The sequence below is a fragment of the Musa acuminata genome, chromosome BXJ1-8, assembly GCF_036884655.1.
Source record: "Musa acuminata AAA Group cultivar baxijiao chromosome BXJ1-8, Cavendish_Baxijiao_AAA, whole genome shotgun sequence".
Taxonomy (NCBI): domain Eukaryota; kingdom Viridiplantae; phylum Streptophyta; class Magnoliopsida; order Zingiberales; family Musaceae; genus Musa; species Musa acuminata.
In genome coordinates, this window is record NC_088334.1 from 44,321,032 (window position 1) to 44,337,365 (window position 16,334).

Below are 16,334 nucleotides of genomic sequence, written 5' to 3' on the forward strand. Positions count from 1 at the left end.
TATAAGTATTCTATGTATTTTTAGGTTTTGATGGGTGAGAACAAAATCTGAATAATATTTTTTGTGCTTCTAAGTTAGTATTTAGGAAAGTAACCATCTAGTATTTCTAGAGAGAGCGAGATAAAAAAAATTATAATTCTTTTTTGGTTTATATGATATAATGTACAATGGGGGTTTCAAGTGGGGATGCAATTGATTTTAATAATGAAAATTTTGATTTTTTTCTATGGATGTCGATAGAGAGTGTCGAAAAACGTAACTCTTACATTAATTTCTTTAATATGTTTTAATTATTAATCTCTGTGATTTCTTTTGTTTCGAGTTATTCTCTTTCCCCAACACTTATATTCTTTTACTCTTTAAAACTATACATTGTTGATAATGTTTTCCAAGGATCAAATTCTTTTCAAATAATAGACATAGAATTTCAAAAGTTTACATATCAAAACTTTCGATGACTCGATTCTGTGATCTTATTTGTGGCACACATGCACCCAATAAGACTTCATTTTCTAAACCTAAGCATAAGAGAAATGGAAAAGTTAGAAGAGTGAGGCTGATAATGTTCTAAACTTTGATGACTAAAAGATATTAAATGGTGAATGTGCTAACTTCGTATGATTCAATTTTGAATAACACATAGGTCATGACTTGAAATAGAGTACTCAAAAGTTACTTTTGATATAAGATAGACACACTTATCAACATCATGAGTGAAGAGTACAAGAGAGTTCTGGTCATACATATGTATATATATGTAACAAAGAGGTTGAGAAGAGCTACTAGACATCACAAATGTTTTTGGATCATTTCCCGGACCTCATCCATGACAAGCCATGCTTTGTGTCCCCCGATTACCTCAGCTTTCCATTCTCCATCCTTCCATAGCTGCAACGTCCACTCATATCCCATTAGCTATTTAAATGCAACAACCAGAGTCGAACAAAGAACTAGGAAGAGCTTCACTCACCTGAATAGTCGGCATTTTCTGAATAAAAAGGACCCAAGAAACATCAGTTCCATCCATATAGATACACAGAAGAAATATGTTATAACTTCCGCAAAATATACAACATGTAACTTGATCGATACTTGTATAAGAGTCGATACAAGTGTCGATAATGAACTCACCGAGATGTTACCACGCTTAACCAATGCTTGAGGGACCTTGTTAACATCCACGAAAAAGAACTTAACCCTACAAATGATAAAAGTTGACGTTAAATGACTAAACATGATAGCATTTGAACGCCCGAACTTCTTATATCAACTTTTCCTTTTGCTTAAATGTAGAAAATCAGTGTCTATAGTTTTTGTTATCATTGGCAAAACATTCATGGTATCAAAAAGGCAGGAGATTGAGAGTCTTGCTCCAAATTTTTTGAAATCAAGATTGTTAAAATAAGTACAACAGCAAGCTTAATAATGGTTGATCTATGTATACAACAGCAGGTGCTGCTTGTTTCACACGTGCACTATAATTGAAAGAAAACACTTATTTCGGCTTCCTGTTAGCTAGATGTTGATGTGCAACAGCCAGCAACGAATAAATAGCAGTAATCATAACAAGTTGAGATGTGTTGCATGTTCTTTATTCTGCACCTGATTCTACTAGAGATAAGGTAGGCGAGGTAGATATATTTGTTTACCTCGGATGGTATTCTGCAGCAAGCTTTTCAAGCTTGGGCTTCAGATAAATGCATTTCCGACACCAAGCTGCCATCCTGGTTCAAACAGCAATTACAGTAGTGTCAAGCCACTAAAACCAATGTAATAGTTACAGAACCAACTATTGAAGGAATTCATATCAAATCATAATTCTGCATAAATAAAACACGGAGAAACATAATATTCTGAATCTTTCACTCTATCTCTTTCTTTTAGCTTAAAAAGCCTTCTCTTTAACATAGCACATATTACATGAACAAGCTGGTTAACAATCTATTCTTTTCGAAACCTCATTTTCATGGCACACCCAGAATTACTTTCGGTAGTTATGGAAGTTCAAGAGCATATTTGATAACTCTTTGGATGGTTGTAAATCCAATACTTAGGATCATGCAGCTCTACACTGCTTCAGAAAGCATATTTTTAAATGTATGTTTCTAGTAACTAACCGGTTGATGATAACCAGTAAGCTAACAAGCCTGAATGGCAGTCAAGTTGAAGAACTTGGATTATTTTAGCCGCAGTTTCATATGAATATGAGCGAAGCAATAATGACCTAGGTCTACGACAAACTCGGCTCATCTTTTATTAATACAAACTTGCCTAGGTAATATAGTTCCAAGTTGAGCTCAAACTACCGAAATGGCTTGTTTAAAGAATAATGTTATACCAAGTCAACTAAAATCCTTCCAAGGTATGATTTAAAGAGTTATTGTTTATAGTTATAGACAAATTACATTCTATTTTTTCTTATCGCAACTTGAAAATGGAATGATTTGTCATTGACTCATTTTATTCTGAACTAATGTACTGGAAATCAAAGCATACCGCATATCGTTTTCTATGCCTATTGAGTTTGACCATGCTGCAATTGACTATGGAGGTGAGTTCAATGACATACACTTACTGACAAATTATGTTCTGCTTTTGTACTTATTTTTATTTCATCCTTGTTGTCCTTTACTCTCTTGGGAGACACCAAATATCAGTTTTGTTCTCTGATTGATTATCTAACCCTAGTTTGAAGAATTGTCTGTAGAAATTTCATTATTATATATGAAGACACTACTATCCGAAAGCTTGAAACTGTATCCCAATGCTTAAATTATTAAAATGTCAACATGAATTTGAGTAAATTAATTGCTTGAAAAATCGAAAACATCTAGCTAATGCTCCAGAGTTAGGATACTATCGACAGATTTAGCAGCGCTAAAAGCGACATAAAATGATTCTTTAAAACTTAAGCAAAATTTAGAAGATGACAAATAAACATTACAAGTGCATATTAAAGAAAGGAACGAACTGAATTTTTTTCTTTTGTGTTAGACAGCTAAAGTGTCCAAGGAACAAAAATGAAGTGCAAAGAATTGATTGATTAATATCATAATAGCATTAATCTCATTGAACACTAAATTAAAATCCAGATATACAGAGTGATGTCGGTAGATTGATGTCAGATATCCATTAGTTTAAATCAAAGCTTACACGATCGGAAAATGACCATATCAGAATGAGCCACACCATCGAACGCGTAGCAACCTAAATTTCAAACCAAGTGACGAGCTTTTTGGCTTGTTCGACAACCCTAGCCGCCATGAGCAGAACCAAGTGAAGTGAGCTACAATGTGAAGAGTGAGAATTCATCACTAACCAGTCGATGACTATCGCTTGAGAAAGCTCCTTGGAAAGGGCAAGTATCCGATCGAGATCCTCTATCCCGTTGATGGCTTCCATCTCAATGGACGTCGGCCTCGACACGTTCTGCCAAAAACCTCGCATCTTTACCTCCCCTCCCCACATCCTCTTCCTACTGCCCCCCGGTTGCCAGGAATAGAGGCCTCCGCCGCCGACCGACACCAAAGAGCACCCTCCACCGTTGAACGGGTGGATCCCCTGCTCCCGGTGGCAGAGCTCTCGGAACAGGAGGCAGGAACTGGGACCCAAAGTTGCCATCTTTAGGATTCCGGTGGGAGAAGACGCCGCCTTTACGATGATGGATTGCAGAAGAGGTCGAGCAGAAGCATCTGCGAGGATATGATCAAGATGAAATGGTCTTCGTCGGAGTCTGTGAATGGATAGAGAAGAGAAATGGCGGCCACTGTGCTCTCATCTCCGTAGTGGATTTGGGGACGCTTATCGACTGGGCAAAGAAACAGAGGTGGAGGAGAAAGTGGGGCCCAAAGGTCGCCACCTCACCAAAATATCTGGAATTATAAATGGGGAATAATAGTAAGGGATTTATTATTTCCTCTTTGAACAAATAGAGATATTATTTGTTAATAATTATTAGAAAATAATATCAAGCAATAAAAAAAAAATACATCGAATTCTTATAATAGAATATAATATAATCAAATGATTTCAAAGAACTCGAAGGCTTTTCGGACTCACAGATTCATAATAAGTTCATCTACAACATTGAATTAGGTTCCTACACACCTTCGATCGAGTCCGAGACAGTAAAAAGAAGCTTCCAGCATCCATTCAAAAGACAATTGTTCTAAATTTTTCATCCGATCCAGAATGTGATTCCAATCTTTCATTGTTGTTTTCTAAGTTAGTCCGGAGACAAACGTCACATAATATTAGCGGTGTTCTTGTTTGTTTGTCGTGTCCACACGTGTTATAGAAGTTAAATATCGTGAATTTTGATGATGAAACCAATTGATATGTGTTTATGTTTTAATCTGTGTTTTAAGTAACGCAGAATGCTTCGATCATGATGAGAATATTAAAGCAGGAAAAATCATGTTGTGCCGGAGAAACATGTCAGAAGATTGGACGTCGGGTCGGTGGATCGGTCGACGTATCGACAGAAGGCTTCGAGCCGTGGACTCGAGCATTGGGCCAAGAAGAGCGGGTATTATACCAAGGATATCGGAGTTGCGGAGTCAACTGGCCGATTGGACAATAGGCCGCAGGAGAGGACGATGCGCCGAAGAATCGGACGAAGCGTCGAGGGACCAATGACATGCCGGATAACTTGGTTAATTGCTTAGGATTAATTGTCTCGATCGAAGTTTTATTTTAAGTGTGCAGGATTAACTACGATGAAAGTAAGACATGCAGTAGGAGTTGCACCGGAGTCAGGACTATGATCACGTTAGGAGTTCGAGAGTTTGACGGAAGTCCGGACGGTCGTCGGAGGTTCTGCGGGAACAAATCCGAGAAGTCCAAGAGCTTGCCAAAAGAAGCTCGTCAGAACTCGCCAAGTGGATCGTCGCAAGTCCAGGAGTTTGCCGGAAGTCCGTAGGAGCATCGTTGGAGGACCGTCGGATGTTCGCCGGAAGCTCGCCGGAAGAAGCGATTGACGCACCGGAGCAAGCTGTAGTAAAAGTCTTAAGAATTGTCATAGTTAGCACGATGATTAAGTTAGAATTGGGAGGTGATCCCATTAACTTAATCTAGGGGCAATTTGGCCCTTGAAAGAACCAAATTGGGTCGAATGGATCAACTCATTCAGACCCAGATCTCTCACCCAGAGGTGGCACCGCCTGGGTCGGCGGTGGCACTGCCCAGGGCTCGGTCTCCGAGCTCTGGCTGGGCAGTGCAACCGCCCCAGTCAGGCAGTGGCACCGCCTGAGCTCGGTCTCCGAGCTCTGCCAGGCGGTGCAACCGCCCCTAACAAGCGGTGGCACCGCCCAGAGGCTCAGTCTTCGAGCCCTGTCAGGCGGTGCAACCGCCAGACCCCGGAATTCCGAGAGATGACAGATTTGAGCTCCAAATTCAAACTGGTTTGGAGCTTATAAATACCCCTCCAATCCCTGGGTAAAATACACAAGCACAGAGAGATTAAAAGAGAGAAAACACTACTGCAATCTCTAGAATTTCCCTCCTCTAGCGTAAGTGTTAGAATTCTGTTTAAGAGATGAGAGCGAGTGCTTGTAAGGGTTGTCTCCTAAATCCAGTAAAAGGAGAAGAGGGGTGTAAGAAGGAGGTTGATCTTCGCCTAGTAAAGGAAGATCGTTAGTAGATGCCGGTAGCCTCGACGGAAGAGGAATCAGAGGAGTGGATGTAGGTCACGATTGACCGAACCACTGTAAACTCTCTGTCTTCTCTGGTTTGCATTTACTTTGAGCTGATTATCCTTACTACAAACCTCCTTCATAGCTTACTGCCTTCTGCGCTTTTACGATTGTGTTTCTAAGCTCAGTATTTTTCGAATCGTGTTTAGACGTAAATCGCTTTTCTCGTACGAACATCGTATTTCAGTTTGCGCTTACATTCTGATTTCCATCACAACTGCAAACTGCTTTAACAGATTCGTTTTAACTACTTTTTGCCTAATCACAAGTTAAAGTGATTTACGAATCGACTTTTCTACTAAAATCGCCTTTGTCGTACAAACGCAGTTTTAAACGTCGAAAGTGATGTCATGTGTGATGTCATGGACGATCATCGCACACTCATAACACCTTTGTCAACGAATCGTTTATTGTTTTTGTTTGCTTATACATATATTTGACATCGTGTTTTATATTATTTTTATATGTTTTTATTCGAAAACTATAAGCATAAATAGTTAGTAAGATTATAAGATGATCACTCATCATAATGGATAAAACTATGATATAGTTTTCACATGTCATAACTTATTTTCATCTTAAAACCCTAAATAATACTAGCCAGGTGGTATAGAGCTTTTACGTGAGTTTCAGATAATATTGAATATTGATTGAACTCGTAAGTTCGGACATAAAGCTTATAAAGACTTAATAAAACATATGATCCCTCGTGAATTAAAACTTATAAAGATTTAACAAAACATACGATCCCGTGAATAATTGTTTGTGAACGTACAACTATTCATTTAACTTCCAAAGTCTTTATTTTACTTTTTCGTTTTTTTCTAATTTACTGAATTACTTATCGTTTATTTTTTGAACTAATCAACTAGGTTATTTTATTGTACCGTGAACTGATGCAAACCTTAGCGGACCAGCTGATTGCTGCAATCAAGATCGAACCCAATGCGTATGGTTCTAATCATCCTCGGTTTTTGGCCGTATTTGAATACCGTCCGATCCGTATATACATACGTATATACTTTATTATAGGGAGGAACACCTGTACGGATAGTACGAGTGGTACCTCACTCAATTTTTATCTTTTTCTCTTTCCTCTTTTTCGTTCGGTCAGAATATAAAATGGATTAATTTTTTTCTTCTTTTTTGTATTAATCTCAATAATACTATCGAAAGATTTGGTTTCAATTCTGGAATAATTATTTGAGATATAGAGAAAGATAAAATGGATAATGGCAGAATAATAATATCGAGAAACTTTGAGGCCAATCTTAAAACTTCTTAAATAGGAATAAACACCAGTCCGCGGACTGTCTCCTCCATTCCCTCTCTCCCTTCGTTGCCCTCTCGCTTATAGCAACAGGGCCGCTCTTCCATTTCCCCTCCCTCCTCGCTCCATTGCCTAAAGCTAGAAAGAGGCCTGAAGGACTATAAGGATCACGGTTTCCTTCTTTTCATCGTCGTCGCCTTCGCTTGCCCTCGTCTTCTGCGCCATGAAGGAAGCCACGAAACAGAGCTTGAACGTTGTCTCCGATTTAATGGTCCTCCCCCCCCTGCTCAGGACCCGGAGGACGAAGGTCTGCCTTTTCGCCTTCGTTTTCGCCTTTGTTGCTTGTACTGCTTACCTAGCTTTCTACCCCCGGGCGAAGGCCGCCCCTCGGTTTAACAACCCCTTGTCCTCCGCCTCTATCTCCACCGCCACCTACCGATCTCCGTTGTCGTCCCTTTTCTCTCACGTGTTTCATAATTCCTCTTCGTCGCCGTCGCCAAGAAAGGCGGCGCCTTTATCGGAAAACATGAGTGACGATGGAGTTTCGGGGAGGAAGAACAACCCGGAGGATGGCACCAGGGCAAACAAAGGTGGCATCTTGGACGCGAAGAACCGGCCACGAATGGGGATTCGGTCGCGGGGAAGTGATGTGACCAAGATGAATCAGACGGTTGGAGAAATTGGGTGGCAGGAAGGTGGTGATTCGACAAAGAATCACACGTCGAATGGCGGAAACGGGATTTCGACGAATGATCAGGGGAAGGATGGAGTTGGTTCCGGGAAAGGCTCGGTCTTGCCAGCGAAGAAACAGGCACGGAGTGGAGTCCCTCCCATGAAAGAGCCTACGTCTGGAGTTGGTCCTCCGAAAACCGGTGGTGATTCGACGGCACCAAATCCGACGAAGATTGGGGGCGCTTCTCTGAATGATACAGTCCTCGCAACTACAAATGAAACCACAACTGGAGATGCTGCTGGCGCAAATGGAGATTTACCAGCGGAGAATCCGACGGTAAGAGGATTCGCTCGAAAAGGACATCGAGTAGATGGAGATGCAGCGAAGAACCATTTCAGCAGTGGACCGGCCTCAACTCGAAATCGTACCAGAACTGCCCGTCCGAAGGTTGAGAAGAAGGGGGTTTCGAGCTCGGCAGAGGCTGAATGGATCAGTACTATGAAAGGTTGCGATATCTTTGAAGGAAGGTGGGTGAAGGACGACTCCTACCCGCTCTACCCTGAGGGAACATGCCCTCACATCGATGAACCTTTCGACTGTTACCATAATGGCAGGCCTGATCGCTCTTATCAGAAACTCCGCTGGCAACCCAGTGACTGTCAAATTCCGAGGTGAAAAAGAGCTGAAAATTTGAGATTTTGATGTGCTTGATTCCTTCATGTCAACTTCCGTGAATCCAGTCTCTCGTATTGTGGATCAGGTTGAATGCGACTGATATGTTGGAGAGATTGAGAGGAAAGCGGCTGGTATATGTTGGCGATTCATTGAACAGAAACATGTGGGAATCTTTGGTCTGCACCCTCCGGAACTCTGTCAAAGATAAAAGAAAGGTTTTTGAGGCATCCGGTAGGGAAGAATTTAGAACAGAGGGCTCCTATTCCTTCGTCTTCGAGGTTGTTTTCTCTTCCCAATTAATGGCTCTCCTTGTTCTTCACGATCCTTACGGTGATCACGGTGGAGATCTATTTGTCTCTTTAGGACTACAACTGCTCCGTGGAGTTCTTCCGCTCGCCATTTCTGGTTCAGGAGTGGGAGATGCCAATAAGGAACGGGGAGAAAAGGGAGACGCTTCGGCTCGACATTGTCGAGCGATCATCTTCCAAGTACAAAGATGCAGATGTCATCATCTTCAACACAGGGCATTGGTGGACTCATGAGAAGACCGCCAAAGGGTAACCTGCAGTGACACCACCAAATCTAGCATCCTTTTCATGGCTTCTTCTTACAGTTAACCGAAACCTGACGTTTGGGAACAGGAAAGACTACTACCAAGAAGGCAATCACATCTACAGTGAACTGAATGTGGAGGAAGCATTGCGGAAAGCTCTGAGTACGTGGGCAAAGTGGGTGGATACCAATGTGAACCGCGAGAAATCCCTGGTCGTCTTCAGGGGCTATTCCAACTCCCATTTCAGGTACTTGGTGCAGCTCCTCGGCTGAATCGAATACTCCATTTCCATTGAACTAATCCTCTGTTTTCTTGAAGCGGGGGGCAGTGGAATTCAGGCGGGCAATGCGACCAAGAGACGGAACCCATCCAGAACGATGAATACCTCACAACATATCCATCAATGATGACTCTGCTGGAATCTGTGATCAAGGGAATGAAGACTCCTGTCTCGTATCTGAACATTACAAGAATGACAGATTACAGGAAGGATGCTCACCCTTCCATTTACCGAACGCAGAATATGACGGAGGAGGAGATGAGAGATCCAGAGAAATACCAGGATTGCAGCCACTGGTGCCTCCCTGGAGTGCCGGATTCATGGAATGAGTTACTCTATGCACAGCTGATCATCAAACAGCATAATCAACTGCTATGACAAATAGAAGCAAACTTGGGAAGGAGATCAATCAAACCAAAGAGGGGATCAAAAAGTGGAGTTTGTAGTTACAGAGGGAAAAATATGGGTTGCTGGAAGAAGAAGTTAGTTTAGGAACAATGAGTTGTGTGCAGCAGAAGAGAGAGACAGCAAGCTGCATTAGTATGATCTTCCTCGTCTCTACTACACATTTCTTTTTTGGCCACCTTTTAGTCATGTAGAATATAATGTCAATCTGTGCATTTAGAAATCAAGAATTTATTATCTGAATTTATTTGACTGGTCTTTCTTTTTTACTTTAAGTGTTTTTTTAGTGGTGATGAGTGCATTTAGGCACAGAAATCATTTTACTACCTGCTGAGCTAACACATTTGGACAAGTAATCTCTGATAGGGGTTTTCTGGCTTTTTATTGTTCATATTGACAATTTTCATTTTTCTCAAATCATATGAATTTTTTTTTTCTTTTTTTTTTCTACTAAGATTCGTAGATAGATTAAGCACAATCCAATACCCAAAGAAAAGAAAATAAATAAATAAATTTTTAAATCAAAGAAATAGATTTTAAATATTAAGTGCTCCATGTGTCATGACCCGTCTGGGCTAACTAGCCTATTAATAATATACTCATCATATCCTTATAAGTAAATATTAATTTTGTTCATTTTCGATGTGAGACTAATCAAGAGTGTTACAATCGGACCAAAATACTTAACGGGAGTTGTTATAGTACACTCATCAGGCTCTTATAAGTCCTCTGACTCCGTCTACGGATAGTCATTTCCTACTCGAGTCCTCTCACTATACCTAAATGCTAGGTTGGCTCTGATATCACATGTCATGACTTGAGCCTGATGGGTTAACTAGCCTATCAACTTTGTTTGGTCTAAACCATTGACCAAAATGTTTAAGCTGAAGTTGATAGTAGTATACTCATCAAACCCTTATAAGTCAATCTTAATTTTGCTCACTTTCGATGTAGGACTGACCAAACGAAGTTGATAAGCTAATTAGCCTATCAGGCTCAGGTCATGACACCATGAATTATGATGAGTTCTAATTTTCTTTCTAGGTAATCAAGGGCTCAATTAAGTTCAATTAGATTTATTGAATTTAAGCCATCAAAATGAAGAATTTAAGATCTTCAAATCCAAAAGATTGATAGAAGATATTTATATTCATATGGATTATCAATATTAAAGTATATATAAATAAAGAATTATATTATAAGATCATGAGTCTTAATATTGTATCTATCCTTCTTTCTTAATGTTTATTTAAAAATATTTATATAAATACAAAATATATATTAAGTTTTTTCTTAGAATTATGAGCTCATTAGGATGTGTACTCTATATTTAATAAAAATAATTTATTAATAAAAATATTTTTTACATTAAAAAATAATTCGGTTATAATTATATTTAATAAATATAATTTATTGGTAAAAATAATTTGTTTGATTAAATAATAATAATTTTGAATATATATATATATATTACATAATCATCACAATTAAACTCTAATCAGGGATTGGAAGTAATTAATATTTTGTAAACGTGTGCTTTAATTTGATGCCAAATAAAAATATGCACGTAGGTGCCGCACGTGTAAGCTTTCGGTAAATATATAATATAAATAATAAATCTTAAAAATATTATATTGGTCATGTAATTTGCGTCATTACGAACAACAAAAAGAAATACAGAAAAATAAATTCAGATAAAAGGTATCAATAACAAATGTTTTCAGAGGAAATAAATACTTCAATTGCCATACAACTGTGTCTAATTAGAAGAAGCATTTTTATTTCTTTTCTCCTTCTAAAAATTTGAAGAAAACGAGTCATAAAATCTCCACAAGCTCCCAAAAAGAAAAAAAAAAGTCAAATGACAAGAAAGCCCTTCACATTATGAGAATTTACAATGATTTTTTGGCGAGATACAGCCACTGCTCGGTGGTTCCGCCACCAGCGTTCAGGAGGCCGGCGACGACTGGCGAGACGTCGCAGGAGCAGGATGCACGGCCAGGGAGGATGGGCGAGGCTTCGGGATCAGGGCAGAAAAGGAGTTCGGCTGGTGGTCTGAAGCTGCGGCCGCAGAGGCGGAGTTGGATGTGGGGGTGGGAGCGACGCGCTCGCAGGAAGGGCACATGGAGAGGGTGGTCGCTGGGAGGTGCATGGAGAAGTCGTGGCAAGAGGTCTGGAGGGCCCTCAGCTCCGCTACCTTCTTTTGGAGGCGGCGGTTCTCTTCCATCAGCGTCTGGCAGCAGCGGTTCAGGTACTCACAGTGCACTTCCGTCTGCTTCAGCTTCGTCCTGTTATTGTAGATGAAGGAATGAAGCATGGAGATTGAAACGAATGATAGGATTTCTCGTGGCTTTCGAACACATAAGTAGAAGATTTGAATGAGAAAGGAGAGGCAAAAGAAGAGGAATACCTGGCTCTTCTGTTCTGAAACCAGACCTCGACTTGTCGAGGTCGCAGGTTGAGCTGCTCGGACAAAGCAAGTTTCTGCTTCTGAAATCGAGAACAGCGCCGAAGAATATATAAAGATCGACGGACTAAACGAAAAGCTTTGATTTTTACTCTGGATTTTGATGCTTTTAGGGATTTAATGGTGTTATCCTTCTCGTTCGGGCTACAGGATTTATGTTCACGGGTGTTGGATCGCTTACCGGGTTGAGAGTGCTGTGCTCCTTGAAGCTCTCTTCCAGAGAGTCGGACTGCTCCTTGGAAAGCCGGAGCTTCTTCCTCACCAACCCGTTCTCCTCTTCGTCGCTCACCCGCGACGACGCCCTCCCCACCGCCGCCGCCGCCGCTCCTACCCCGCCGCCTCCGCCCTTCTGGACGCCGCCTCGCTGGGCGGAGAAATCCATCTGAGGGCAGGAGACGGTGCTGTTCGGTGACGACGAGGACGACGCCCGTTCCTCCGCCGACGGTGACCGGTTCACGTCCAACCCCCGCATAGAGGCTTCGGAATTCCCTAAAAGAACATGAATCCGTCTCCATCACTACCCCTGCTGTAAAAGCTCCTAAAAATGATACGAGATGACTTTTTCTGCAGATTCCTCTTACAAAGACGCTGCATTCTTAACACTGGAAAATAACAACCTCGAAGGATCAAATTCCATATCTATATATCGATCATAAAAGAAAATCTAAACATATTCCTTCTTCTTGGCTACAAAAGAAAAAGAAGACCGGTGAGTTCAGTTTATGAGAAGAACGGAGAAAAAAAATCATTTTTTGTTCTCAATTACTTACATTTAGCTCATAAAATGCTTACAAAATTCAAATTTCACGTCCGGCTTGTTCAATACACATAAAAGATAGGTTCTTACTGGTCTCAGTCGCCCATCGGCGCCGGAGCAGGGCAGGAGAAGACCGCTGCGGTGGGGCAGGCAAGAGGTCCTCGAGGTTGAGCTGCGGGGGTGGCTCCCCAGAGCCCTTTCCCTCTCCCTCCTCTTTCTCCTCCGTCTCCACTTCTTCCTCTCTTCCCTTCTCCTCCTCACCCTCTTCGCTCCGACCAATCCCAAGCACCAAATCCAACCGGCTTAACCCCTTTAGTGGCGCCGCCTTCGCTGCCCTTAAAGGCCGCCGCGCAGGCGCCTCCCCCATCCTCAGTCCCAGCTCCATCTCGCTTCTCCACGCACAATACAGAGAAAGGAGAGACCCGAGGAACGAACGAGCGCTCGGCTTAGGTGATCTTATAGAGCGAGGAGGCTAATCCAAGTTTGACCGACACGTCACGACGGTCAGCAAAAGCACACGTGACTCGCAGAAGCCAATCCACAGGACGACTTCCGCAACACGAGAAAAAGCAACTCCGACGACGACAATTATATATATATATATATATATATATATATATATATATTAAAAATATTATATTGTAAACATATTATATTATAATATTTTCAAATAAAGCATTATAATATAGTAAAAAATAAATTAATGACGATAAGGTGATGACATGATACCAATAATGCTAGAAAACATTGATAATTCTTTTTTAAGATAAGTGGATCCATAAGTCTCATCTAATCTGAATGCACAATTGTAAGTCAAATAGTGGCTTTTCTTTTGATTACGTCTTCCTTTCTCCATCGAACAGTTAATGTGGCCCTCACTGTCCTTGTCGTTCCATCAACGACATCAAATCATCTTCCTGTTTTTTTCTCTCTTCTATCAATCAGCATCGATTAGTTTCTTCAATCTACAACTCCTGTTATGACCAATTCCATTGAATGGAATGGAATGGACTGGAGAGGAGAGGAGAGGAGAGGAGAGAATGCATTCACATAGTGAATGACAACTCTTCCTTTTTCAATAGCCTCTTGTTCTTACGTCGAGCCATCAAGCACTTAGCATCTCGTTCATTCATGCTTATAATATAGAATCATCATTAATTTTTATTAGTCGAGATTTAACACGTGGCGCTCGATTAATATCAAAGTATTTGATGTATTATCTTAGTTGTAGAATAATTATTACTTTTATTTGATGTATTATTTTGATCAATCGAGATTTTAACACGTCGAGTTCAATTAATATTAAAGTATCAATTCGTATATCATCTGATAATCAAAGATGACTAAACAACGAGTGAAGTTACTTAATGTATTGTAGCTAATGATGGATACAAAATCAATACGACACGAAGCAAACTTTGTAAGTATGTTTTTATATTTATTTGAATACTCAAACTTCTTATCAATCTTTTTCATTTATAATAGATTAAAATTGTCTTTGGAGTTTTGTTATATCCATACAATCCTTCCTTTGCTAGAATAAGCTAAAATAGAATACATGATCCTTTAAAATATGAGATACGAAATGCATAAATATAGAAATTTCTTATCCTCAAGACTCTCCAACAATTAATCAAATTTTATTGTTCTTCTATGATTACAAGGAGGAATGAGGTCGAATCAAATTTTACATTGGATTGACGTCCAAATTTGAATTTCATAGATGAGGGTGAAGACAATATAATTATGATCATTGTCATAGTTTAGAAATCCAACATCTATTGCTGGAGAAAATTGACTATTCAAGTAAGATTAGTGCCCAATAATTCAATCATCTTTCTCTCTCTCTCTCTCTCTCTCTCATTGTAGCTGAGAGTGATTCGATTGGGTGGCTACAGCTCGGTCGACTCGGCCACGTCGGGATTCAACGTGCAACGAGCACGCATCAAGAGGACGAGGCTGACATGTGTGCGAATCGCCTAGGATTCCTAGTTTGACCTGGTGGGTCCCACTGGTTTACCTCGTCTTTACGTCTTGCTTCGCTAATAAAGTATATTAATAATTATAATATTTCTAGACTGATCCATAACGTCTAATAATATATATATATATAACCAAGTGTAGATCAAGGTAGGAAATGAACGCCCCAGATGATTGTGGCCGTACATTCTGTGATGGGTGGTTCAGATCAGGAAAGCAGGTCTCCGGTTCTCCTTCGACATGCGAACAAGCAAGCAGTAGCTTTCGATCAGCTAGCAAGGGGGGGAGGGGAGGTGGGGGGCGGTGGAGGTCGTCCTTGCAATGATTACTTGCTTCTCCAAAGACACCTCTGGAACACTGTACGTGCCCCTCCTTCAATGCTTAAGATGTCATCTTCTGTGCGTGCATGAAAGGGCGTGGGGACTCGACGGAGACCGGCTTGCCGATCACAATCTCTCACCCTCGTCGTCTCGCTCACCTGTCCGTGTCTTGTGTGGTCGATCGGGGCACACGCGACGAGAAATCATGGGCGATGCTGCGCTCTAGCAGCACTCGGAGAAGACATGACCCTCTCTCTCTCTCTCTCTCTCTCTCTCTCTCTCTCTTCATCATCGTTATCATCATCATCCATGTCTGTCAATTAGCTCATGACTCTCTCTCTCTCTCTCTCTCTTCATCATCGTTATCATCATCATTCATGTCGGTCAATTAGCTCATGACTCTCTCTCTCTCTCTCTCTCTCTCTCTACTTGTGTCGCGACTCTCATCATCATCACCATTGGCGACGCTCTGTCTCTCTCACCCTATCTGCTGGACATGGAAAAACAAATGAAAAAAGTCTCTAGATTTATTTTGGCCTTCGATCATCACTTGGTGATTAAATAACAAAGCTGGTTGAGGAATTCTCTAACGCTATAGTGACACTCCTCCTCGCGTATATATATAGATGTATTTTTATAAGCTTGATTTCTTTGTTGTCAACTTTAAGTGTTTGATTAATGCCATGACATCCAAAATTTTAAGTTGATATGATCTTCATTATATTTTTAATAATATAAATATATAAATTTATCCGTATCCAAAGTTGTCAACTACGAAAGAGACATCAACCACTTTGTCACGTCTTTAGTTGGAATTATGAATATATTTATTTTCAAGAGTTAACTTAGTTCTTAACATCATGTAACCCACGAAGAACATGTGTAAATAAAAAAATTATAGAAAGACAAACATGTGGATGATTATATTATTATTGTATGTAAAAAAAATTAAAAATAAAAGTCACAAACAATACAAAATAATTAAATATTATTAAATATAAAAAATTGTCATAGATAGGTTTGATGATTGCGTGCGAAAGAATTTCATATGTAAGTATAGGCATAATAATTATTATTTTCATTGAGCCGAATAGAAAGCTGAGAGACTAAAGATGTTGTATAACGGATCTTATTCGATATGATACGATCAAAGATGTATTATATGGATGATATATTTACGTGGATACGCAAGGACGGAGAGCGACAACCGGCGATCTCAACGCAATCATGCATGGAATGGTACCCAAGCAGGACATATGAT

General features: G+C 40.3%; 3 protein-coding genes across 4 annotated transcripts; 1 reads left to right on the forward strand and 2 right to left on the reverse strand.

Annotated features, from left to right (window-relative positions):
• Positions 1–647: 647 nt before the first annotated feature.
• LOC135588079 (thioredoxin-like 3-1, chloroplastic) lies at positions 648–3,794 on the reverse strand. The gene is made up of 5 exons (XM_065080018.1): positions 3,320–3,794; positions 1,650–1,724; positions 1,132–1,198; positions 971–988; positions 648–888 (listed from the first exon to the last, which is right to left on the reverse strand). Exons 1-5 carry the CDS (start codon positions 3,619–3,621, stop codon positions 790–792), a joined length of 561 nt encoding a protein of 186 aa, XP_064936090.1. The 5' UTR covers positions 3,622–3,794; the 3' UTR covers positions 648–789.
• A 3,224-nt stretch (positions 3,795–7,018) lies between these two features.
• On the forward strand, positions 7,019–10,109 carry LOC135589155 (protein trichome birefringence-like 1). Its single transcript, XM_065081453.1, has 5 exons — positions 7,019–8,307; positions 8,397–8,589; positions 8,675–8,868; positions 8,953–9,111; positions 9,183–10,109. The coding sequence occupies exons 1-5, from the start codon at positions 7,187–7,189 to the stop codon at positions 9,520–9,522; spliced, it is 2,007 nt and encodes a 668-aa protein (XP_064937525.1). The 5' UTR covers positions 7,019–7,186; the 3' UTR covers positions 9,523–10,109.
• A 1,200-nt stretch (positions 10,110–11,309) lies between these two features.
• On the reverse strand, positions 11,310–13,205 carry LOC135584997 (homeobox-leucine zipper protein HOX11-like). 2 transcript variants are annotated; one of them, XM_065080019.1, is made up of 5 exons: positions 12,864–13,205; positions 12,598–12,618; positions 12,198–12,505; positions 11,960–12,039; positions 11,310–11,837 (listed from the first exon to the last, which is right to left on the reverse strand). In XM_065080019.1, the coding sequence occupies exons 1-5, from the start codon at positions 13,156–13,158 to the stop codon at positions 11,498–11,500; spliced, it is 1,044 nt and encodes a 347-aa protein (XP_064936091.1). In that variant the 5' UTR covers positions 13,159–13,205; the 3' UTR covers positions 11,310–11,497. The 2 variants fall into 2 exon arrangements, with proteins under 2 accessions (XP_064936091.1, XP_064936092.1); XM_065080020.1 differs by lacking the exon at positions 12,598–12,618 and having other exon boundaries at positions 12,864–13,203.
• Between the last annotated feature and the right edge of the window lie 3,129 nt (positions 13,206–16,334).

What these genes read in the sequence shown, in the direction of transcription:
- LOC135588079 (XM_065080018.1), bottom strand. Translation starts at nt 3,621, where the DNA reads ATGGCAACTTTGGGTCCCAGTTCCTGCCTCCTGTTCCGAGAGCTCTGC. An exon ending in CAAGCGATAGTCATCGACTG is followed by an intron (nt 1,725 to 3,319) that starts GTTAGTGATGAA and finishes TGTTTGAACCAG; the next exon opens with GATGGCAGCTTGGTGTCGGA. An exon ending in GCTGCAGAATACCATCCGAG is followed by an intron (nt 1,199 to 1,649) that starts GTAAACAAATAT and finishes TATCATTTGTAG; the next exon opens with GGTTAAGTTCTTTTTCGTGG.
- LOC135589155 (XM_065081453.1), top strand. Translation starts at nt 7,187, where the DNA reads ATGAAGGAAGCCACGAAACAGAGCTTGAACGTTGTCTCCGATTTAATG. An exon ending in CATGAGAAGACCGCCAAAGG is followed by an intron (nt 8,869 to 8,952) that starts GTAACCTGCAGT and finishes GTTTGGGAACAG; the next exon opens with GAAAGACTACTACCAAGAAG. An exon ending in TATTCCAACTCCCATTTCAG is followed by an intron (nt 9,112 to 9,182) that starts GTACTTGGTGCA and finishes GTTTTCTTGAAG; the next exon opens with CGGGGGGCAGTGGAATTCAG.
- LOC135584997 (XM_065080019.1), bottom strand. Translation starts at nt 13,158, where the DNA reads ATGGAGCTGGGACTGAGGATGGGGGAGGCGCCTGCGCGGCGGCCTTTA. An exon ending in AGCACAGCACTCTCAACCCG is followed by an intron (nt 12,040 to 12,197) that starts GTAAGCGATCCA and finishes TCTCGATTTCAG; the next exon opens with AAGCAGAAACTTGCTTTGTC. An exon ending in TTTCAGAACAGAAGAGCCAG is followed by an intron (nt 11,838 to 11,959) that starts GTATTCCTCTTC and finishes CTACAATAACAG; the next exon opens with GACGAAGCTGAAGCAGACGG.